The sequence below is a fragment of the Myotis lucifugus genome, unplaced genomic scaffold (assembly GCF_000147115.1).
Source record: "Myotis lucifugus unplaced genomic scaffold, Myoluc2.0 scaffold_1, whole genome shotgun sequence".
Classification (NCBI taxonomy): Eukaryota; Metazoa; Chordata; class Mammalia; order Chiroptera; family Vespertilionidae; genus Myotis; species Myotis lucifugus.
The window spans coordinates 3,040,676-3,065,622 of NW_005871049.1; the positions used below are offsets into that span (position 1 = coordinate 3,040,676).

General features: G+C 41.8%; 1 protein-coding gene across 1 annotated transcript; it reads right to left on the bottom strand.

Moving 5' to 3' along the window:
- Window positions 1–10,581: 10,581 nt before the first annotated feature.
- IL21 (interleukin 21) lies at window positions 10,582–19,023 on the bottom strand. The gene is made up of 6 exons (XM_014457221.1): window positions 18,984–19,023; window positions 17,418–17,605; window positions 17,274–17,309; window positions 12,819–12,968; window positions 10,695–10,772; window positions 10,582–10,605 (listed from the first exon to the last, which is right to left on the bottom strand). The coding sequence occupies exons 1-6, from the start codon at window positions 19,021–19,023 to the stop codon at window positions 10,582–10,584; spliced, it is 516 nt and encodes a 171-aa protein (XP_014312707.1).
- Between the last annotated feature and the right edge of the window lie 5,924 nt (window positions 19,024–24,947).

A 24,947-nucleotide genomic window follows, 5' to 3' on the forward strand; every position in this document is an offset into this window, starting at 1 on the left:
GATGCTTGCTGAACTGGTGACTATTTTCCAGAGGAGGATCAAGCCCTGTTACATATATTTATCTTCAAAAGGGATTTTGTAGGTCTGTCCTGACAGCCTTGGTGTTTCTCTGCGGGCGTTAGCTTGCTCTCTGTTCTTTGGTGTAGCCTCCTCCATGGGGTATTTTTGGCAACAGAGCTCATCTGGTTCAGTCTCCTTTCATTTCTGAGGCCAACCAGTGGTTCATACCAGCAGGGAGGACTTTCACAAACACACTGTCCCAGGTTGTGTCACTGGTGTCTGGCGGAGGGAGACCGATCAAGGAATGTTATCTCAAGGGGCGTCCTACTTTCCAGTCAGTTAATCACTGTTACTCCTGTCAATAGCACCTGGGGTGAGAACAGGTGCAGGCCCCTTAGACACCACCCCTGCTAGGAGGGGCAGGAGGGGCAGAGGAAGGAAGGCTGGAGGTTGAAGCAACATGTGCATTAAAAAGCAATCAAATCCCGTATCCCTGCTATGCAGTATGGAGAAGGGCACAGCATTACCTGCATTCTATTACTGCCCCAAACCTTGCATCTGAATCTAAGGGCGAGGAAACAACCAGGCACATCCAAACTGAGATATTGTTTTATTAAATATATTTTAATTGATTTTTTTTAGAGAGTAAGGAAGAGAGAGAGAAACATCGATGTGGCCAAGCACTGATGGTCGCAGAGCAGGTCTCAAACTCCTTGTCCACGTTCACACTGTGCTCCGTAGGTAAAGGAGAAACGGTTTTCCTGATCCTGAAGCTCTGGTTAGAAATGATCTCAGTAGTGGAAATGAATCTCATTTACGTCCATGACTGAAAAAGCTGAGAAAACCTTTGAGCATTTATACCTTTTGCTTTTCGCCAGGTGTGGGTGACAAGGTCCTGCCGTTCAAATTGGGTGTCTGCCTGTGTTTGCATTGTTTCAGTAGGTGGCAGCATGTCCTCTCCTTTCAAGGGTGTCTTCTGAAGAGCATGTCTGCAGTGAAAAGCTTCTGTTGGGAAATTAAGGGGTGTTAGTCACGATTAAGGTCAATGGTAAAAACTCCCTGTGACCACCACAAATACATTGCTCATGGTCACAACTCAAGTCATTTAACGGGTTTTGACGCCCCAACAATAACTTTAGAGCAAAAGCTTATGACACATCTTATGACACTTCTACTTGGAATTCTACCCAACGAAGGGTAGATGTTCTCTATCGCTCTCTCTCTCTTATCTCTTTTATCTTTCATCTCTCTCTCTCTCTTTCTCCCCCCCCTCTCTCTCTTTCATCTCTATCTCTCTCCTTCTTTCTCATTTCTTTTAATAGTTCAATTTGGAAAATTGCTTAAATTAAGATGATAGGGAACAAACACACAGCAACACAGACTTTTCTTCTCCAAATCGACTATCTCTCAGCCTAATAGAAAGATGGTAATGTGGTCAGAGCCAGTTTAAAAGTATAATTGTAATCGTGTTATTTTTAACCAAGGTACCACAACCTAGAATCTTCCTTTATGGCAGCTTCTGGGATTTCCCTTCAGTCTACCCACTACCCCCCATTATCCCTCCCATGCCTTCAACTCTCTAGGAGTACCTGCATCATTCATCTGATAGAGAGGATTTTTTAAGACACCTTTTCTCTCATTTATTTTCAACTTTTCATTAAAGAATAACATACATAGGGAAAATGGTGAAAATCATAAACTCAATAAATACCACATTCTAGGTCAAGAAATACAACATCACTTCCTTTCTCTCCCATTGCCATCTACATCTTCCCCCTATTCCTCCCCAGCATTGAACACAATCTGCCTTCTAATATAGCTGGCCCTGAGCAATACCAGTTTGAACTGTGCGAGTCCATTTAGACACAGATTTTGTTTAACAAATATGCACAGTACTGCAAATATATTTTCACTACCTTATTATTTTCTGAATAACATTTTCTCTACTTTATTGTAAGAATACAGTACCTAAGAATAATATATGTACATATAACATACAAAAATGTATTAATCAACTGTCTATGTTATCAGTAAGGCTTCTGGTAAACAGTAAGGTATTCATAGGGGAGTCCAAAGTTATATGTGAATTTTTGACTGAGCAGGGATCAGCACTTCTAATTCCCATGTTTTTGAGGGTCAACTGTACTATTTATTAGTGTTTCCTGTTTGGGAATGTTATATAAATGGGATCATAAAGTGTGTATTCATTTGTGTCTAGCATCTTTTGATGCACATTATGTTTCTGTGATGCAGCCATGTAGCTACTATTCATTTGTTTGTTGCTGTATTTAGCTCTATTGTATGATTATTCCACAATCCATTTTTCCTTTTTTCAACAAATAATTAATTGTACTTGAAATATCTCCAAGATTATCTTTTTATTTTAAAGGGTAAGCATATTTCTGGGCACTATCATAGTTGTTAGGGCCACAGAGAGAATTAAATTATTGTGGAAGGGAATTGACTTGGGAAAAGTACAATACATGTACTTATAATTTCATAGTACATATTATCTCTCTCTCCTGGTCATAAATGTCAGCATGGCCTTGATTCTCTCAGTGGTTCTCAGCCCTGGTTACACACTAGAATCACATGGAGAGCTCCACAAACACCCTTCTCCAGGCCCTCAGACATTCTCATTTTATGTTAATTAAATACCCAGAAGTATTTTGTATAAGCTCCCCAGATGACTCTGATGCATGCCAGGGCTGAGGACCACATGCCAGTTTGTTGACACCTGTTAGATAATTCATTTGAACTGAAGTCTATCTCCACACTGTACCTCAAAGAGTTCTCTTTCAGATTGTTTCTGTAATCTCGCCACTGCCTCGAACCTTTTGCATTATTCCTCATTGAACCTCACTGAAAATGAGCAAAAGAGTCCACTGAACAGAGGTCTCCTTCCTATTTAAAACTAGTGGCCCGGTGCATGAACTTGTGCACATTGAAAGGAAATTAATTAGAAAAGATATTTTAATATTGCTATTCGCTTTTTCTCTATAATAGAGGTGTCAGCCAAATTCATGATTGACAATGACAGATGGAAACACACATGTGATTGGCGCCAGCAAGAGCTTTATGTGTTTTGTGCATGCGCAAGTCAACTTAGTCTTTTATATATATAGAATAAACTTGCTTAATTAGACCTGCTTTCTGATTTAGCTAAACTTTTTCCAGCCCCGTGAAGCACCCCAACTTCTCTTTCAGGTAATTGTCAGCAACACAGCAGTAAATATCAACATGAAGCAGATTATTATTGTAGATCACGCAGGGAGAACAAAGGGCAAAATATTTAACTGTAGCAGTGTTTGACTATATTCTGCACAGTGAGAAAACCTGAAGTCATTTTCAAGGTCCACCATTTCTTACTTCTTTTCAGTCAGGTCAAGTTTCTAAATCTCCTTTTTCTGGCTAATGAAAAGAAAATAGGATTCCACCGAGTCTCCTATCTACCTATTCCAGGACTTCTGTGAGGATCAAATTAGATGAGGCATGGGAAAATGCTTCACAGACATTTGATTACAGTGTAAATGTTTGCACCTGGGTATAAAGCAAGTCGTGTTCCTGGGCTGCAGAAACTGCAAGGAGACTAGTAGATAGGGAGAGGAAGCTGGGCGTTGCTATGTGACGTCATTACCTGGCGCCCACAGCGACTGTTTCTGGGCTGGCCATGGGGTCTCAGCAGTGTCAGCTGCGATTTGGTGGGCTGTCGCTCCGCGGTGGTGTGGGGTCTGTGTCCCACTTGGGGGAAGCCGAGTGTTGCTTTGTCAGCCAGGTCTGTGCTGCTGCTGTTTCTCTGTAAATGGCAAGTGTGTATCACGTCAGCTCCTGCATTGAGCATCTTCCCCCTGGTGGTCAGTGCGCATCATAGCAACCAGTTGGACAGTGGGAAGGACACTTAGCATATTAGCCTTTTATATATACAGATTGCTGTCTCAGCCCAGCCTGCATGGCTCAGTGATTGAGCGTCGACCTACGAACCAGGAGATCACAGTTCGATTCTTGGTCAGGGCACATGCAGGAGGCAGCCAATCAATGATTCTCTCTCATCATTGACGTTTCTATCTCTCTCCCTCTCTCTTCCTCTCTGATATCAATAAAAATATTTAAAAGATAAATAAATAAAACAAAATTGCTCTTTCATCTGCTCCATTCATGCCGCCCACCTCTGCCTCTTGCCTTCCTCTGCTTATGTTCCCATAGAATTTCTTCATAGCACTTCATGTCTCATTCAAAAAGAATAAAGAAAGGAAAGCTAAAGAGAGTGAGATAAATAATTTGCAACATGCAAGGAAGCCTTCTTGAAAAGAATATTTTATTATGAACAGAGAAAAAGACATGTTTAGAAACTCATAATGAATATTCTGAATTTTCTATTTTTGTAAGGGGAGGAAGATTATAATTCTGAAGACTTCAAGCTGTAAAACTGGAAAGCATTAAGACAGTTTATCTACAAGTGAGAGAACTCTAGACAATAGAATCCAGGACCTTTCTTTAGAAAAATATTTTTTGCTAAAATTTTAATAATATATGGGATAACGTTTCCTTTTTAATCTTCCAAATTTTAGATTGCTGACGGCCAGTTTTAAAAATAAGAGGTGTGGTTACATCTGATAAGAGGATGGGGGGATATATGCAGAAAATACATGCTACCCAGAGATCAGGAGAAGCTATAAGGGGAAAAGCAATAGTGCAGCACTTACATAATAAAGAGAAGGCAGATTGTGTGTTGGGAATTAAAGCCCTGTGGGGTTTTAATTAGAACTCCAAGGCCAGCCACTGCAGAACCACCAATTCTTCCTAAAAATATTTGCTGAGTTCTTTCTATGTCCCAGTATTGTTCCAGGTGCCAGATATATAGCAGTGAACAAAAAAGACCAGATCTCAGCCCATGTCAAGCTCACCTTTAGTGGGGGCACAGACCATAAACACATAAATGTCTAAAATATATATGCCCAGGGTGGTACGTGTTATGGAGAAAAATAAAGCAGGGGTGTTTGGGAGGAGAGTTGCAATTTAAAATACAGTGGTCATCAGAGAGGACCTGGTGGAGAAGGTATCTGTAGAGCATGGACATGAAGGAGGTGAGGGATGGACCACGTGCACATTGGCAGGGGCATTCCAGATGGAAGGAACAGAAAGTGAAAATGCCTTAGGTGATGGTGTTCCTGGGGTATGGAAGAAGGAAAGAGTGACAGTGTGTGTGGAGTTAAATAAGAAGAGTGAAAATGAGGTTGGAGAGGTGAGGGGTGTAGGGGATGTGACCAAGTAGCCCCTGTAAGACTCACACTTTACTCTGATAGGGATGGCAGCCATTGGAAGGTTTTGAGCTGAGAGGTGATATATTCTGATCAGTTTTCAAAAGGATCATTCAGGTTGCTTTGTTACAAATCAATTTTGGTGAGGGGCAAGAACAAAAGCAGGAAAACTATTCGGAAGGTGTCACCATCATCTGCATTAGAGCCTTTGGTGGCCTCAGAAAAAATGGAAGCTAAAGATGGTGATGAGTAGTTGGATTCTAGCAATACTTTGAAAACAGCTGGCAGTCATCACTGGCTTGGGCGGTAACTGGATTCCATGTGTAAGAGAAAGAGATGCGAAGGAGAATTTCAGTGCATAATCATATACTTTATGTTTAGTTCAATTCAATTTCATAAATGTTTGTTTTCTACTATATATTATCTACTATATATGACACACTGTGCAAGCAAAACGCAATTCCGTCTGCCAAAGGAAACAGACATATAAATCACTAAATTTGTATACATCGTATTAAGCCTAATAATCAAAGTATGCTCAAGTTCTGAAAGTAGGGAGAGAGTAACGCCAGTCACAGAGAGAAAGATGGTGATGGAGATCCTAGAGGAAGTGATGATTAATTTGACTGTTGACAGACACATGTGGGTTTCCTGGTTATAAGGAAGGGGCAGAGGAATGATATTCCTGGGAGAGATCACTGCATGTACAAAGGCTCAGAGGAATGAAACAACGTCAGGGGGTGGGTCTAGGGAACTAGAAGTAGATTGGTTTGGCTGGTGTGTGAAGTTCAAGGGGAAGAGAGGCCCGGAGCTGAGGGGAGCACAAGATAACGGGTTTTGCATGCCCTGCCTCGGGCCTAGGCTCTATTCCAGCAGAGAGTGAAAGGTTTTAACAAGGGAAAGTTGTGATCAGACTTGTCACTGGTGGCCACACAGAGATAGATTGGGAAGAAGAGAAGGCAAGAGGCTAGAATTTCAATCAAAAGTCCTTGCGTCCATTGCGAGAGCCAGCATTAAGGCGATGGCAGAGGGAGTAGAAAAGAAAGGCCCAATTTAAGAGATAGAAACAGCAAAGCCCAGTGACCAATTGGTTATAGCATATGAGAGGGAAGGAGGAGTCTGGGAGGCTGGGGAGTGTGTTCCCATCATTATGATTAGGGAATACTGGAAAACAGAGAAGGTCATGAAAGTGGGGAAAGTGATGAGATCACTTTGACATAATGAGGTGAAGCGCCTGGGAGATATGATGGAAATCTCCAGAGAGAAGGTGGATATATGGGTCTGTGAATTAGCAGATTTGGTGGGGGCATTAGCCTATTATCTATAGATTTGGTCAATAACATATAGAGGGCATTCAAAATGCAGGAACTCATCCGACTGTTGAGGGAAAAGATTTAAAGAGAAAGATAGCCAAGGACAGAATCCTCAGGAACATTGAGCTCTAAGGGGAGGATCCAGGAAAGCAGCCAATAACCAACCCCATGGATATGCAGTCAGAGAGGGGAGACAAGGATCAGGAGGAAGAGTTGCCTCCACAGTCAGGGAGGACGGAGGGGTGATCAAAGGTAGCAAAAGCCATGGTGATCAAGTGAGATGATGACTTAAGACACTTAGGAGAGCTGGGTTATTTGGAGGTCATCGTTGACCATAGAGAGGGCAGTTTTATGATATGGAAGTAGGGGTGGGAGGGGCAGAAATCAGATTATGGTGGTTTGATAAGTGGATAGGAGGTAAGGAAGTATAGACACAGGCATAGACTCCTCTTTCAACAAGCTTGACTACGAACACCCAAATCTCTCTTCTCCTTGTGAGGCATGGTCATGCCCAACTATCCTGTGCCCTGGAGTAGAGGGAGGCAGATATTGAAGCAGGTGAGTGTTTAGAGCTAAGAGAGAAGTGGGAAAGTGACCCCAGGAAGCCAGAGAAGGGAGGCCTGGCTGTTTGATGAGGTCTTGGGACCGATGGAATAGAAGTAGGCAGTGTAAGAACTAAGAGATGAGCAGGTGATGGTTTCATGTAGGTAGAGACTTCACACAGAGAGTGCTTCCAGGTGATCAAGTCTGGCACCTGGGAATGGAAACGTCCAAGGATGGAGTAAAAGATGCAGACATTGGAAACTGAGGCAGTTCAGGTTCTGGAAAGCTACAGTGTGGGTGGACTCTTCATTGTGGGCACTGAGGTCATCCAGTTGGTGGATAACATTGGATTCAAGGAAAAGAATGTGCCTGAGTCCTCGGTGAACATGGAGGAGTGTTCACTAGGTAATAGTCATCAATAAGAAAAGTGGACAGACAAGTGAGGAGTGAGGTTTGCTCAAAAGTAATGGACAATGGGAAGAATATCTTCAATTCCACCCAAACCTGCCATGCCTTTGGGAGGGCTGCAAAGGTCATGGTATCCTAATGGTAGGGACAGGAAGCGGAAAGTGCCATTTCAGTGAAGCACATAAGGAGAGATCATTTTTAGCATATATATGTGAAAATTATAAGTTTCCAGAAACTAATGATCCATTTTATTTTCTGCTAAGACTATTGAATTAAGGGTTTCCAGGGAATCACAGAAGACAGTGTGCTGACTGAGTAGTATTTAATATGATCAGGTCTTAAATAAGAAGCTATGAACATAAACATTTAAAACCAAATATATAATAAATAATCATTAAATTATAAAGTACATAGTTCATATTAAAACTAAATTCTCAGATGCAAATGTCAATACAACAGAGCAATATATAGATAATAATGCTACAATTCTCCGCAAGGGTCCAAAAAAAGACACTTTCAGCTAAAGGAGTGGAAATCATGACTCATTTCCCTGAACTCCTAGGACCTACAGCAATGCTTTTCTTTCTTCCTCTTTTAATTTTTTAAAAACATTTTTCTTGTCCCCCCACCCAGTGAGTGTTGCTACAAATCCTATTGAAATAACATTGATCAACTGAACATCAGATTCAGGAGAAAGTTTGACTCAGAAATATGGTCAAATGTTCCTTTAAGAGTATTCAGAATTTTAGGGACTCAGGCACATAAAGCTCTAAAAATAGAGGCAGAATAGACCTTAGACATTGTCCAACAGCCTTATTCTACAGATAGGAAATACAAATCCAAAAAATTTAAGCAAGTGACATAGCCAGCAAGAGTTTGGGCCTCCTGTGTCACCATTGGAGGTGAACAGTAATGGTGTGGGCCAGCCGCAGTGGCTTTAGAGGGCTGGCTAAGTCTGGAACACAGAGCGGGCAGGGCTCACTTCTTCGTCCTCTTTATTCCGATGCATTGCTGTTACTTGGGATGTTGTGAGGATCCTGCCCGAGTCTCTGAACTCAGGTTCATGAAGGCTCTTGGCCAACAGCCCACTAAATTATTTTTACTTTGAAGGTAAAAATCTCTGGTCAAAAGGACTAGAACAGAGACTTATTAACAGTAAACACACCAAAATAAATACATTATTTTAAATATAAAATCACAGTGTCAAAGAAGTAAAAAATTAGAAAGCCAGAAACAAGAAAAAAGATCCCCTCTTCGCAGGTCAACTTTGAGCCTGTTTTCCAGTTTCACCCGACCTGGCACCCAGCCTGGCACTGCTTCACACCGAGGCAGGCGTTAGATGCACAGCCTCATTCCTCTGCACGTATCTACAGGATTCCTTTGCAATAACATCTTCAAGTTTAAAACAGAGTACTCATTCCTGACGGTCAAACATTTCATGGCGACCTGATGATATAAATGGTTCCTAACATATCTTTTAGAACTATAAAAGTACTTGTTTCTAAGACACTTTTAAGTAGATAATGTTTTTTCTTAGAGGATAAAGCATTTCCCATACAACATCCCCTTGCGTACTCACAACCATTTTAACAACAAGGTTCTCAAATAGCTTATAACATCCCAGTGAAAATTTATTTTTCTAGAGTTTCTAACCTTCGACCTAAATGAACTGCTGGAGCAGAAATAGCACTTGGAGCAGGTCACCTGTTTTTGCTACATGGTTGGAAGACTGGTATGTTTATGCTCAAGTCTGCATTCTGTGTAGACAGGAGTCCCAGGCCCTTGATTTGTAGCCTGACTTTGATTTTCTACAAGTGACAATTTGCCTTTTGGAAAGCATGCAGACACAAATTGTCATTTTTAAAAAAAGAAAATAAGAAAGGAAGGAAGGAAGGAAGGAAGGAAGGAAGGAAGGAAGGAAGGAAGGAAGGAAGGAAGGGAGGGAGGGAGGAAGGAGAAAAAAAGAAAGAAAGAAAGAAAGAAAGAAAGAAAGAAAGAAAGAAAGAAAGAAAGAAGGAAGGAAGGAAGGAAGGAAGGAAGGAAGGAAGGAAGGAAGGAAGGAAGGAAGGAAAGAAAGAAAGAAAGAAAGAAAGAAAGAAAGAAAGAAAGAAAGAAAGAAAGAAAGAAAGAGAAAGAAAGGAAGAAAGAAGGATATGGGCATTTGAAGTTATTAGCTCACTACAATCATTGTAATGATTTCAGGGGAGAGCCAGCCACAGGATTTTAAAAATTCTATCGGGTTCCAGAAGACCATCTGAAGGATGTCCTTCTGTAGGTTTTAATTGCCATTTTCATAAGCTCAGTGTTAGCTCATAAAGGGACTCAAGCTGGGAAGGTACAATTACACCTACTTAAAGAAAAAAAGACTGAGTCTATTTTATAAATATATTCATATCTATCGTATTTAAATATTTGATAAATCCCAATGAGGAAGTAAGACTTTTGTGTAGGCATCTGGTAAAGATATCCTTCTGGTACATAAATAAATTATATATTTATATGTTAGACATTCTGAGATAAAAAGTAAACTTTTCAGCTATACATTTTTAGACACTCATTTTTCATTTCATTAAATTACTAGAGACTTCAGCTTTCCATTTTGACCCTATGCTTCTTATATTTTTAGCTTGAATTACAGTGTATCAGTTTTAACTTATGATTATCAGAGACCTCATTCTTGTGGTAATCAAGATCAAAGTTAATACAAGATAAACATATTCCCAAACTATATTTTCAGTTAAGAATTTTAGCTTCTCCCCAACCAAGAAATGTGATAGTTGGGCAGGTAAGTAAAAATTTTAGAAGTCATCAAAATCCATAACGTAGGAAATCAATAGATAGTTTTTTCAAGTTGGGTAAACACAGACCAGGTGGATTAAACTGAAGTATTGCATAGCAACATGGGGGAAATAATCCGGACTTTGAACAGAGTTTACCCTCTTCACTAATATATTGTATTCCTGTTGGGAATACCCAGAAGTGAGTGTCCCTGCTGTGTTAGAGTACATCACATAGTGTCAGCTGCAGCGAGGCTCCAGGAACCTTCCACTCCACATGCTCTAGGAGAGGTGCTGATGGATCATCTGTGGAGACAGCACACCATGAGTAACCCCGCACAGGATGCCATCCGGATACAATTGAGGTAGGAAATCTAACATAACTTAAGTGGTACCTTTTGGATGAGTGATTTCAGTCTTTCTAGGAATTCTTTGGGTGGTTTTTTCTCGTAAGAATCACATGAAGGGCACACCTAGAAATCAATGAAAAAGTAACATTCTTCTTTAAAACTTCCCATTGAATAAAACATTCATTTAAAATTTGTTTTTTCCAATTAGAGACATAAATCATGTTCACTGAAACATTGGGAAATGCATAAAATTGTTCAGAAAATAATAATGGGGAAAATCACTTACTGTAATCCCACCCTCAGAGATAACCACAGCCATGTTTTGGTACATACCCTTCCGGTGATTTTTTTTCTTTGCATTTCTATACACTGATTGGTAATTTGCTTTTTATATATTTAAGATAACATGAGCATTTCTTCTGTGTTAAATATTCTTCAGTGTTGCCCTAGCTGGTTTGGCTCAGTGCATAGAGCTTTGACCTGCGGACTTAAGGGTCCCAGGTTTGATTCCGGTCAAGGACACATGTCTGGATTGCAGGCTTGATCTCCAGTAGGGGGTGTGCATGAGGCAGCCAATCGGTGATTCTCTCTCATCATTGATGTTTCTATCTCTCTCTCCCTTCCTCTCTGAAATCAATAAAAATATATTAAAAAATATTCTTTAATGTTCAAATATAGTACACAATGGTAGCTTTGTATTCCAACATAGGATTGAACTGTTACTATTTTGAAACACATAGATTGCTTCTAACATTTTGCTATTTTATAAAGTGCTTCAAAGAACATCTCTGAATAGTTTTTCATATACATCTTTATATATTTTATTTGTTAAATTTCTAGAAGTAGAATTACTAAATTAAAGGGATGAAAAATTTTAAGGCTTTTAATGTACATTGTAAAAAGTTTTATTTCTATTCACATAGAGAATTTTTACCATTATCGAGTTAAAAGTTTTTATTGATAAAAAATAGATTTTCCTTGCTTTAATTCCCACTTATTTGATTACAGGGAAGTGAAGAATTTTTCATATGGGTATTATTCACATATTTCTTTTTTGAAAATATTTCTTGGTTTATGTACTTTACCCTTATTTGGGTAAAGTACACTGAGAGCCCACACACCATGCCAGTGCCTGGTATTTAGCACCTATAATGCCTGCCTGATACTGTAGTGAGAACACTGGACTGACAAGAGGAAATATAAGTTCTGGTTCTTGTTCTGGCTCTTGCTGTTTGTAGGGGAAACACCACTTAGCCTCTTTGTTGTCCCTTTCCCATCTATCAAATGAAGGTGCTTAACTGGATACTTCTCAGCTCAGTGCCAGCACTACCATTTCATGCATCTTTGATACTGGATTTCAAGGACATGCTCAGCTCCTTTCTTTCTGAGGAAACTTTGAGAGGGATACTTTTCACATTGCGATCTAGCCAAGCAACCGCAATAAATAAAAATATTTTGACAATGTAACTAAGATTTCATTTGAATCACATGTGAAATTCCTTGAAGGAGAGAGAACTGGTAAAAAAAAAATTGGGGGAGTAATTTATCTTAGGTGTTTACCTACTGAATTTGGTTAATGCTTACATCACTCATGAGAGGATCAGCATTGCTCATGAGTTGGCAAAAGAAGGGCCATACACGAGGGTCTCAGGGCCCCTCAAACTGGGGACTGTTGGAAATCTCCAGCCCCATAATGGGGTTCACCTGTTGAAAAGAGTATGGACTCTGTGATTGCACAGGACAGTAATATTCTTTAAGAGAGGAAGGCCAAGTTTGAGATTTATCCTGATCTCTGGCAGGCTGTCATTTTCCATATAGGAAAGCTAGGATGTAGCTCCTGTCAGTTAGAATACAAGTTACATGTGGCCACAATCGGATTCTCTGCCCAATGACTCCCTCACCATGGGAAGTTGTATTTTGTACTCCAGGGGCCGGGGACTGTCAGCAAGTTCCAGTTGGGTTTCTGGGCACTTTCAAGCCTGTGAACTTATGAGGGGATGACTTCATGTCTTAAAAAAACACTGTATATAAAGTGCAAGTTGCAGAAAGACACTGAGGCTCTGGCTAAGGAGTGAGTGAGTGGTGTGTGTGTGTGTGTGTGTGTGTGTGTGTGTGTGTGTGTTACAAGTCATAGGGACAGATAAAATGGAAAACAAAGGTCAGTCTTACTAGTCTCTGTTTCTGTTTTCTCCCTTCATTTGTGGGAGGCAGTTTCCTCATCAGCTGTTTAGTTAATACGTTGATCTTGTTGTCTCCTGTATTTGCTGACTTTAGTTGGACCTTCTGAAAACATGAAAAAGCCGATCTCTCACAGTGTCTCTGAAAGGAAACAATTTGTGGATATGTTAGCGAAAGTTATTCAGAGAGTAAGCATGTCCTTCCCAATCCCCCTTTTTACTTGTAAGACAGTATCTGGGTCACATCCATTTCAGAGGCAAGTGAGGAACCACTTCACGTCCCACTTCACCTGGGGCTGAGGAGCCGGAGGGAGCCCACTTTCCCCAGTTCTTCCCAACGCCTGAGGTCTGAGTGGTGGGCAGGAGCTTCTGTTTTGTGAGGGAATTTTCTAAAAGTCACACTGACCTGTGGCAGTGTGGTGTGAGTTATGCTGTGGTCTGATTAAGAATCTTTTCATTTGTATTCTGTTTGGCTCTGATTTACATAGAACGTCTAATAGCAGCATCCAATGTTGCCCAACACCTGGCATAGAGCCTTGTTGCTAGTGAGTGCCCAGGAAATACTCATGGAGTCAACAAATGAAGTGAAGGGGTTAAAGCCCCTCCTTTGGGGAAAGGACGTGGGCACCTACTCCTGGTGGCATCGTTCTCATCTAAGATTCAGTACTCTTGCCATAGACCACGCTTGGCTTTTCTAAATCGCTGTTCACACTCCCACGTCAGGTAGGGAAGGCTTCTGCCTGAATTGCCCAGCCAATGGGAGGGAAGAGGGTTTCTCAGGCAGTAAGAGAATAAGTCAAAGTCTCAGAGAACAAAGAAGTGGTGGACAGAATGAAGACTGAAATGTGTCTCTTGATTTAGCCAAACAACTAGTTACCAATGAATAAGTGAAAGTCGTAGAAATCGCACTGACAGTGAAGCCTATTGGAAGAACAAAGTTTATACTGACCTGTCAAAAACATTTTAATGCTGATCTAAGAACTTGTATCCAAGTTTCTTCTCTCTTTCAGCCACTGTGTACATATGATGCCACCCTCCTCCCCCAAGCTGCCCTGTCTTCACTTCGCCCATGGGTGTGGAGGCACTGCCATACAACCAGAAACCCCAGCCTCTGGGTCCCTACAGCACACCTGAGTCTCAATGGACAGTCAGCTGAAAATAGCGGCTGGCCTGCTTTGCATTTTCTAACCCCTCTGCGCACCGGTATGGATGTGTTGATTAATAACATGCACTGAAGACACAACCCCACCGGCTCGCTTTGCATACAGAGCCACAATCTGAGAACTGGCTTATCTGGTTTCCTTCTATCAGAGCTGCTTGCCTCTCATGAGGGCAAGGTAGTGTCCTTCCCATGTTTGCCAAAATGCTTATTTAATAGAAACTATTTATAAATGTTAATTATAGCACTTTTTTTTCCTTGAAAACCACATTCTCTTGTTTGTTGAAGTTTTTTCTTTTTTCTTCTTTTTGACCACAACCGGCTTAACTTACTGGAAAAAATAATATTCATATTTAAAGAGGTAAATTTTCCAGCTGAAACTGAAAACGCTAACTGCTTCATCTGTGCTGATCTGAGAAACCAGCATTTCTCACAGAGGCCCATTTTGCTGAGTTAACATTTACATGTGTGTTGAAAGGAGATCAGATTCCGAAGAAGTAGAAGGGCCCCACCAAACAAGCCCCCCTGAGTCACCATTGCCAGGAGTGGTCTGGACCAGTGATGGCGGCTTTGACAGCCTGGACAGCTGCTCTTGCCGATGGGGCCGGGCTCCCCTTCCTGCCCTTCCTGTAGCGACAGACTACAGGGTTTGGCTCTGTGCTTGCTGCAAGTAGCAGCAGAGCTGTCCTTGGCGATCGTGGCCAGGACCGGGAACTGCTGGATTTGACTCCAGATGCACATCCAAGGCAGCCTTGGAGGAAAAGAGGTGGAAGAGCTGCAATAAGGGTGTGCTCACTGCTAAGAAGGGGTATGAAGAGAGGAATCTTGTCCAGGTAGCCCAGGAGCCCTGCTGCTCACTTGAGGGGTTTCCCGGATGACCTGACGTTCATGTGTGGCACCACCACCTGGGAGCAGGTGCTTGGATGTCCCATGCTGTGCATGGATGCAGCTAAGTGTGGCTCCCCTCATTCTTTAACACATGAAAACACGTGGGCTCAGTTGTCCTACATGCGTTTTGCAGAACAGAGGGAACAGTGGGTCAGACACCAGAGTCACGAACCACTCCTGTCCTCAGCCCAGAGCAGTCCAGCAAATGCTGCTTTTGCCAGGAGGTGTGCAAGGCTTTGTCCTTTTACAGTTGAATATTTGAAAATATTTGCCCTCTGACAGCTTATTTTTAACCTACTTACTTTTTTTTTTAAAGAAAGCCCTGACCATTCACACTGGGAAGTTTTACTAATTGGACAAAATAACCTTTGTCCCATACACAAACTAGGTTTAAGTCAGGGTTTCTCAGCGGCAGTACTGGCACCCTGGGCTGCATAATTCTTTGTTGCCAGGGCCGTGCACTCTAGAATATTTAGCAGCATCCTGGCCTCTATCTACTTGATGCCAATAGAACCCCCCCTCACACACACACAACTGTGAAAGCCAAACATTTCTCCAGACATTGACAGATGTTCTGCGGGGAAGGGGGAGGTTATCACCAGTTCAGAACCACCAGTAGGATTAGAAAGAAAAAGGAAGATGCCTGGCCAGACCAATTAGAGATCTTAGATAATGAGTACATAGCAATATTGATCTGGAAAATATAGATGGATTTCTTTTCATTGAACTTTTTAATCTTTGTAAGTCTCTTATAGAGCCTGCTTTGAGGCTAGCTCTGAAAAACTTGATGTAGCACTACAGTGCCTTGCACTCTCCTCTTCCTTCCTGAGTGCTGCCAGCATAGCTTACCGATCTGTTATACCATCCCTCACTGGAATCACAGCCAAGGCTGCTTGATCAGATCACCAGATGCATACAGGGTCACCAAGACCAAACCCTCGCTTTATGATGTAAGAGAAAAAGCACTTCTCTTTAACAAAGTTTATGAAGAAAGTACCCACTAGGTCAACTCAAGCCATAAAGTACGATATCTTTCTTATTTATTATTTTGCAAGTTATAGACTGTAGCACAAAAATTCCAGAAAGAATCATAACTACAGCAGTTCAACAAAGGGTGTGAGATGCTGAAAAATGTTCTATGTTTTTATAATTAAGACATTGATTAAGACATGTTCTTACTTATTGGAAAAGTCTTTCCAATAAACTGAATGTGCTACTTTCATTTTAGATGCTGCTTATTAGAAAAGGGCCTAGTGAATGAGAGTGGTTACGTTCAGAGCTAGAGAGTGAATTTTAGAGAAAAGCAATAGTTGTGACTCATTCACTTTCTAAACTTTTACACAGAGTCATTTACCATAATTGTTTTCTTTGCAATGTATCTTCGTAAGTCTCTCCCTCTGTAGTGTCCTAATTACTGGTAACACTTTTACAGTTATTCTAATTTATGCAGTTAAAGGTCCGTGACAATTAAAACATCTCCCCAATTGCATTTATATCCTCAGAGTATCAAACCTCAAGACTGAGCAAGGACCAGTGAGGACGTGGTGCACTTGAACAATAGGCCTCTTCTTCCCCGGACCTAATGGATCTAAATGGCTTAAGAGAATGGGATGAATTGCTGAAAATGGTCCTTTCAAAAGACCTCACTGAAGGCCAAAGGAGAGACCCTTCAAGGCCAGGTATATGGTCACTGAAGGCCAAAGGAGAGACCCTTCAAGGCCAGGTATATGGGAAGTCTATTCTACAGGACGGCCTGTCTTTCTACACTCCATTCCTTCCTTTCTCTCTTCCTTCTTTCCTTCCTTCCTTTTTCTTTTCTTTTCTTTTCTTTTCTTTTCTTTTCTTTTCTTTCCTTTCCTTTTCTTTTCTTTTCTTTTCTTCTTTCTTTCTTTCTTTCTTTCTTTCTTTTCTTTTCTTTTCTTCTTTCTTTCTTTCTTTCTTTCTTTCTTTCTTTCTTTCTTTCTTTCTTTCTTTCTTTCTTTCTTGTTATTAAGAGGTGAATTCTGCTTCTTATGGTGTCTATCTGTATTTCTTAGACAGGTTTATAAAAGGGCTCAAGAACTTTCATGCACAAGGGCTCTTACAGTGTAATTAGTGAGTCATTATTCAGAAACTGATCATAGCATATATTTATTTTCATAGATTTATTCTGTCTCACCAGTACTACTTAGATGTGCTCTTAGAGATATTTGGAGAAAAAATATATTTTATAAGATATATAGCATTTTATTGGTTGGCTTGTTGGTAAATTAATGAAAATAGAAAACACTATTTTATCAATTATTAAACCTTCAAATTCATTGAAATTAACTATATTCCTAAACAATCATGCTAGTGCCTTTCTTAATTGGATTTAAAAACTTCTATCAAACATAACTTCACAAATTCAACTGGTCTTACCTTTACATCTTCTGGAGCTGGCAGAAATTCAGGGTCCTAGAGCAAAAGAAAATGAGTTCTGAGTTATTTTGATAAGTCAAAAAGCTTCTTTTATAGTAACTGAAGAATATGATTTAAATTTTGTTGTGACAAGTGCAGCCTTACCAAGTCATTCACATAATTTTTCAGCTGATCCACAATATCAATAAGTTGACGCAGTCTGATCAAGAGGCGATCTTGCCCTTGGAGGCTGGATCTACGGGCCACCACCCCTGAGAAGATGACCATCAGGCAGAAGACTACCCACTGCATGTTGCCAGGACTGGGTCTCAGAAGCGCCAAGAGGGCAAGACCTAGGTCTCAGTTTTCACCTCCGTTTGACTGTGAACAGGTTGTCAGTGGAGCTGCGTATTTATTCATCCTTCAGGGAGAGCTAACGCCCTCCCATCGCAACCTGGAAATCTTTGTAAAGTGGATGAATGTGAGTAACCCTTTTTCTTTTCCACTGGCTAGGTGTGCGTGTGCATGTGCGTACACGTGGGGGCAGGGATGGACGGACTCCACGAGTGTGCTCCATCTGCACCTCAGACAGGAAAAGAGAGATGGGTGAATTCCAACTTTCAGCATGAGTCGAAAAGTGTGCATGGTAAACAGTCAGTGCTACCAAACATCAAAGGAATAAACAAAAACACTTTGATCTCTCTCTCTGCCTCCCCTGGCCTCTTACCTGGTCTCTCTGACAGTCATAAGGCACTTCAGTAATGACTAAGGTGGCTGCCCGTGGAAAGCAGGACTTTTTCTTAGGGTAATAATTATGCCTCTTGACTGAAATCACACAGCATTCCATCATAAAGGTAGGAGGAGAGCTACCTTTAGGAAATTTTAAATATCAGGGGTATTTTCCAAATTAGCAAGAATACTTCAGGTTTTTTATCAGGCTAAAGGGTTTAAAGTAGAATTTGCTTCCAACTCTTCCCCAAAGCATCTTCAAATAACATTCATCTCAGCTTCTAGGATTTTACTTAATCTGATTTATACGTGGAATAAATGATTTTAAGGGACTGTACAGAAATTCAATCAAAATTTCACTCTAATTTTATTTTTTAAAATAGTCTCATGTTCATCTATTCTGTATAATTCTTCAATTCAATGAATGAAAGTGCTAGTACTCCTGTCCCAACCAAGATTTGTTTTTGCAAAGAGCAAAATTTAAAAATACCCCCAAATGATTCTTTTTTCTCTTTGTGTGGTGCTAATTTTTTCTGTTAGATATTATTTCCTCTGGTATGAACAGTACACTTCGAACTATAACCAGCTAGAGGTGAATAAAAGACTCAAAGTCCAGGAGTGGTTTGGTCAGGCTCCTCTCGCTGCTGCTCCTGTCCCTGCTACTCTCTGCACTCGAGGAGGTTAAATAGAATATTATAACCAAAAGCAGTGCCAGTCAGTTAGGTCTTACGAACAAAACTGTTGACTCCAGACTTTATTTATTCCTCTATCTCATTTTATGTTCACAGCCATACTTTGTTCTAGAATGCTATGCAGCTGAGATAAATTGGAGTTTGGACTTGGTTTACTTTTATCACAGGCTGTTCAGGAGTGTTTGGGTTTGGTCATGCAGAGTAGATAAGACTTCGTACTGTATGAACAAGAAGGCCTGCCCGTAACCATTACATTCTATAGGGGAGGGTTCTGTGTAAACCTCTGAAATGCGTAGGGACCAGGGGTTACCGCTGGGCACCTCCACGCTGCCTTCATCGTCTCTGCACATGCTTCCCTTATCTGGCAAAGAGATGTGTGTCGTCTTGAAGACCTAACCACAGCGGTTAGGAGCTCACCTTCTAAGTCAAAGTGCTAGAGTTCAAGCCCCGACCCTGACAGTTAATAGCACATATGACCCTGGGTATATTCTTGCAAAAAGAAGATAAGTGTAGACTCTAATCATAGGGTGGTGGTGAGGCCTAAATGGACATTCCAAGTTCAAGGACTAAAGTACAGCCCGTGATCAGGTCCCAGGAGATCTGCGTGCTGGTCAGGGATGAGGGTTAGAGGATAATTGACAGAAGCCTAGATAGACAGGCCAGGACAGGTTGGTATTCAGGCGGAGCACACGGGTGCGGCTGTACTGCTTGGAAAAGGTTTCCACTGCCTAGAGAGATACTCCTCCCCACTCTGCAGTGCCTCAGCACTGCCCGAGACACCCAGTCGACCCTCTCACTTCCCAGCATGTTGGGATTGCCATGATCCTACACAATCCCAGACTTTTCCAAGAATCAGACACGCTGCCTTAAGTGGCCTGTCAGTTGTTGAGCACCTGGATTATCATCACCGGTGTAATGGCCTGAACAGTGGCACTTAAAGGCGTCCATGTCCTAATTCCTGGACCTCTGACTCTTGATACCTTCATGGTCACAGGTGTGATTAAATTGCAGATCCTGCGATGGGAGAGTACCCTGGCTTGTCCAGGTGGCCCAGTGTGATCAGAAGAGGAATGCAGGAAGATCAGCATCTGAAGAGGTATGACGACAGCAGAGGGCACAGTGACGCGGCTGGAAGGCAGGGAACACGGCAGCCGGGAAGCTGGGGAAATGAGCTCTCCCGCAGAAGAGTCCCTGCACCGGGAGTCAGCCTTGCCAACACCTGGCTGTGAGCCCCAGAAAGCCTCGCTTGGACTTCTGGCCTCCAGAACTATCAACGAGTAAATCTGTGTTGTTTTAAATCACCGGTTTTGTGGTAATTTGTTACAGGCAATAGGAACGTAGTACCCTTAGGTATGAACTTTTTACTCTTGGAAAAAGGGTGGGAGAGAGCAGGGGGGATAAGGAGGATGTCTCCTTAGAGCTCAGCAGGCTTCGCTCAGGACTGGTGGAATGCTTCAAAAGGATGGAGCCCAACTTGCATTTTGCTTGAATTTATCACTGTGTTGAGATGGATCTTCGAGTGGAAAGAAGGGGGCTCAGGTTTATCTGAGTTGTATGTTCTCCACTTAGTAATATTAACCTTATTATTACATTCACAGCATCATCACATTGGGGTCTTATTTGTTTTTTACTTTTTAAATCAGGACAATTTTAATTATCTAGTTTCAGTCAGTTCTGCCATAATGCTTGTATTGAAGATGAGAATTTATTTCAACATGATCATGACCAGGGAAAAGTTTGGGTACAAGAATTTTGGGTTTGCTTCTGCATAGTTTCTCTTGCAAGAAACTCGAGGTAAATGCAGAACCCGCATCCGGCTGACCCAGCATGAGGGTGCACAAAACACCCACATGCCTCAAACACCCACCGGCCTCCCCTGTCACCGCGTGTGCGACGAGCCACAGCCGTCCACATCTGGTAGCACATGCTTCCCCCAAGGACCCTCATGTGCCATTTCCCAGTAGCTCACAAGCTGCAACCCTTCCAACACTCAGTTTCCTGAACCAACTTCAGGTCTTGTTCTAGATAAAGGGCCATATTTATTGTAGTACTTATGTGTTGCTTAATCATTTGCTGTATAAAATAGCTGTCTTTTTTTTTATTCCTATCATCTCCCCCCACACACACACATCATCCTTTTTATGTGTGTTTGAGTGAGGGGCCTCCGTCCCATTTCCCCCATAAGCTCTGTGGCCGTTATGGTGCAATTTTGTGCAGTGCAGTGATTGTTAGAAAAGTATGTCTCATGAGAGCAAAAGCCACTGACTTTTGTCTGGAAGTGGTCACACTTACGCCCGAACAGCGACCCGCTATATCCAGGTAAAGAGCAAGGCTAGGATAAAGGATTTATTCTTAAGGATGGGGGAAGGGAGAGGGAATAAAAAACAATTTCTTTCCTATTTTTACACACGGGCCACCCGAGCTCAGATATTTCCAACCCCTGTGCTCTGTGCTTCCTCAGCATGTGCACCTCTGTGCAGAGCCAGCAGCCCAGGCCGTTACAAGGGCCCCCGAGGGGCAGCTGTCTGATGGAAGCACACTGCTCCTGCTCGGCCTCTGTGTTACTTGGGTATCTTGGAGCGAGGTGGTGGGTCTGCTGTCTGCATTCTTTTCCGGATTAGAACGCAGGTCATCACCACGAAAGCAGAACACTTTAGTCACCTGTTTCATGGACATATTTCAAGCACTTTCTCTAATGGACTGTGCTACAGACCAGCAGGAATGGGCCAGGGGACTGGAGGGCAGCCTGGAGAGCAGGGAGAGGAGCTGACGTCTGAACATGAATGCTGCTACTTCGCAGATTTGCATGGGGAGAGCTGGGCCATGTCTGAAACTGTGCTGGATACTAACTGTGCCAAACTCCCTTTCCCTGACTTCACGGCTCTTCCTGGGACCCCTGCGTGTCATATACTTCATTTCTGTTCTCACTCGCTTTGGCCCTCATGGGTAGAAATAGGTGCTCTGCATGGCAAACTCTGGGAAGAGAGGCCTCCAGTGTCTAGAGCAGCGGTTCTCAACCTGTGGGTCGTGACACCTTTGGGGGTCGAATGACCCTTTCACAGGGGTTGCCTAAGACCATCGGAAAACACATATATAATTACATATTGGTTTTGTGATTAATCACTATGCTTTAATTATGTTCAATTTGTAACAATGAAAATACATCCTGCATATCAGATATTTACATTACGATTCATAACAGTAGCAAAATTACAGTTATGAAGTAGCAATGAAAATAATCTTATGGTTGGGGGTCACCTCAACATGAGGAACTGTATTAAAGGGCCGTGGCATTAGGAAGGTTGAGAACCACTGCCCTAGAGTGATATTAAGTTATTATAATATGTACCCTCCTGTGTACCAAAGGCATTCAGACAGGTGGCTTGTCTCTAGGCAACTGTGACACTCACCAGTGAGGCTAGAGATTAGATGTCCTTTATTCCATGACCAGCAGGCACAGGGGATGGAGGAAAAGAACGGGAAGCTCCATAGTGTTCCACCAGGTTCCCCCTGACCCCTTTCCCCGAGAAGGGACGGGTTCCATTTGCCTCCCCCAGCCTCCTGTCCAGGATTAACCACCAAAGAAATCCTATTCCCTCTGGACAGGCCCGCACCTGGGCGATGGGTGGCTGTAAACATCTTCAATCTTGGCCCTGCAGCCCCCAACCCTCGGTCATAAAAATAAGTGCAGTGCTGGCCTTTGCTGTGTCCCCTTCCTGAGGAGTCTGCTGAGTTCCTTGTCAGTAGCAGCCCCCGCATTCTCCCAGGGCAGCAGCGCGATCGCAGGGAGTCTGTCAGCCGGATGTGCCCCTCATTCTGGACATTTCCTTCTGTTTCCAGGAATGAGGATCATTTTTGTAAAATTACTACTTTTCATTTTTATATTTATAAAAGTTATGTGTCATAAAACAAGGAATTCAAAGAACATATCATTGTATAAAATAAAAATAAAAAGTACTCTCTTTTCCTCCCTAATTTTCACTCCCTGGGGACACTCCTGAGAGTTTACTTTGTGTTATTCTAGACTTTCTTCCTATGTACATAGGACCATATAGAGCAGTGGTTCTCAACCTTCTGGCCCTTTAAATACAGTTCCTCATGTTGTGACCCAACCATAAAATTATTTTTGTTGCTACTTCATAACTGTAATGTTGCTACTGTTATGAATCGTAATGTAAATATCTGATATGCAGGATGGTCTTAGGTGACCCCTGTGAAAGGGTTGTTCGACCGCCAAAGGGGTCAAGACCTACAGGTTGAGAAGCGCTGATATAGAGGAATATATGTAGATAGAGATGAAAGGAAATAGAATTATATAAGGAGATAAAGATGTATACAAAAAGCCATATTAGAGATAATAGACATAGAAAACTGTGGGTTTTTTTACATAAAAATTAATCTTACTGTACATATTCTTTCCTTTTTCACTCAACAATATGTCAGGGACAGCCGTTCATACAGTAGTCAGACATGGGGCTGTTGCATTTAAATAGCTGGATTAATATGCCAGTGTAAGGCTGTCCTACTGACTGACATTTAGTCTCTTTCCACTTCTTATCTCCTACAAACACTGCTGCAGTGAGCATCCCACACATCTATACTTTAAGCACACGGGAAATATATTCCTTTTAGATACACAGCCCCTACTTCATTTCCTAACTGGAAGATCATATCCTTTTGAACATTTGATAGAAGCTGCCCAACTGCCTTCCAGCATTCCTACCAGTCTGTGCTCCTACCAACAGAGTTATCTTTGACCATCTATTGGGTTGTTTCCAATTTACTTGTAAGGGCTCGTATTCTATTAACGATATGTTAAACACATTAAAATTATTTTCTCTGGGGCGTCTTATATCATACAGAGATTTTACATTTTTATGTTATTGTGTCTGAGAATCTTGTTTTATAGCATGAACTCCTGTTTAATATAAAAAATGTTTCACCTTCCATAATAGTAAATGGTAGAAATCAGTTTAGCATTCCTCTTACTTGAGGAAATATATATATATATTGATTTCAGAGAGGAAGGGAGAGGGAGAGAGAGAGATAGAAACATCAATGATGAGAGAGAATCATTGGTTGGCTGCCTCCTGCACACCCCTTACTGGGTGTTGAGCCCACAACCCAGGCAAGTGCCCTTGACCAGAATCAAACACGGGACCCTTCAGTTCATAGGCCAACGCTCTATCCACTGAGCCAAACCAGCTAGAGCTTACTTGAGGAATTCTAATGCCAAGGGTAACTATGAATTCAGGAAAGCTTTTAAATGAATTTGCATTTAATTCATCGCATAGCTACATACTTTTTGAAAGATTATTACACATGTATGGTTGAGTGTGATTTAATCAGTTCATAGACAATGGCCCTTGCAGAGATGGATTTGTGGGCCCCTGAATGCCATTGTTTTAGAACAAAGTTGGATATGACATAGAATTACTATAGACATATAAAAAATCATACACCATACCCGGGAACAGGGCATTGCAGAATCCTGAAATGGCATCTGAGCCATCAATCATCAATTGTGTTCACTAAAGTTTTAGTGCTGTTTTATTTTACTTGAATTCTTTTAATATGGATTCTCCATGTACAATATGAGTAGCAGCTCCATAGAAGCAAGAGCGGCCGATTAGCAAAGGGAAGCAAGGAGAACACAGACTGAGCTTTGCTCACTGGGATCCAAGGCTGCCCTGAAACCAGTCGCCCCTGAGAGACACTCCTGCTGTTGACAAAGAGGATGGGGTCTCTCCTTCTGAGAAAAGACCTGGACCAATCAAAGAGGTAATAATATTAATAATTATTAGGCCAGACACTTCTAGAGCTAAGTGCTCTATAGACATCATCGCATTTAAAGCAACAATGTGAAAAATAGAACTATGATTCTCTGTTCATACAGATGAGGAGACCAAAGCACAAAAAAGTTAAATGACACATCGATGTGACTGAGGGAACTGCCTGCAGAACCAGACCACCCCTCTCCGGAGCCAGGGCCACTGTCCTAACAGCACGGCCTGTGTCGTTCGTGAAACCCCAGAAAGGGATGAGAACACAACGGTGATGTTTCTGCACGCAGATTTGGGGTAAGGCAAGGAGTCCTTTTGCAAAATGATTCCTGGTGTTATCCAGAACGTAAATGTATGTCTTGTCTTGGTTAATTAACTAAACAGCTTCTGATCTGGGTTGGGATACCTAATTACCTTTTATTTATGTTACCCAGTGACAACCTGGTCCCGTGTGAGAGCTGACAACAATTTTCTGGCGTTTTATATCTATG

Coding starts and splice junctions, on each gene's coding strand:
- IL21 (XM_014457221.1), bottom strand. CDS start 19,023: ATGTGCAGAGACGATGAAGGCAGCGTGGAGGTGCCCAGCG. Junction 12,969..17,273: donor CAGCTCCAGAAGATGTAAAG/GTAAGACCAGTT, acceptor GTTTCCTTTCAG/AGACACTGTGAGAGATCGGC. Junction 10,606..10,694: donor TGAAATCACTCATCCAAAAG/GTACCACTTAAG, acceptor CTGTCTCCACAG/ATGATCCATCAGCACCTCTC.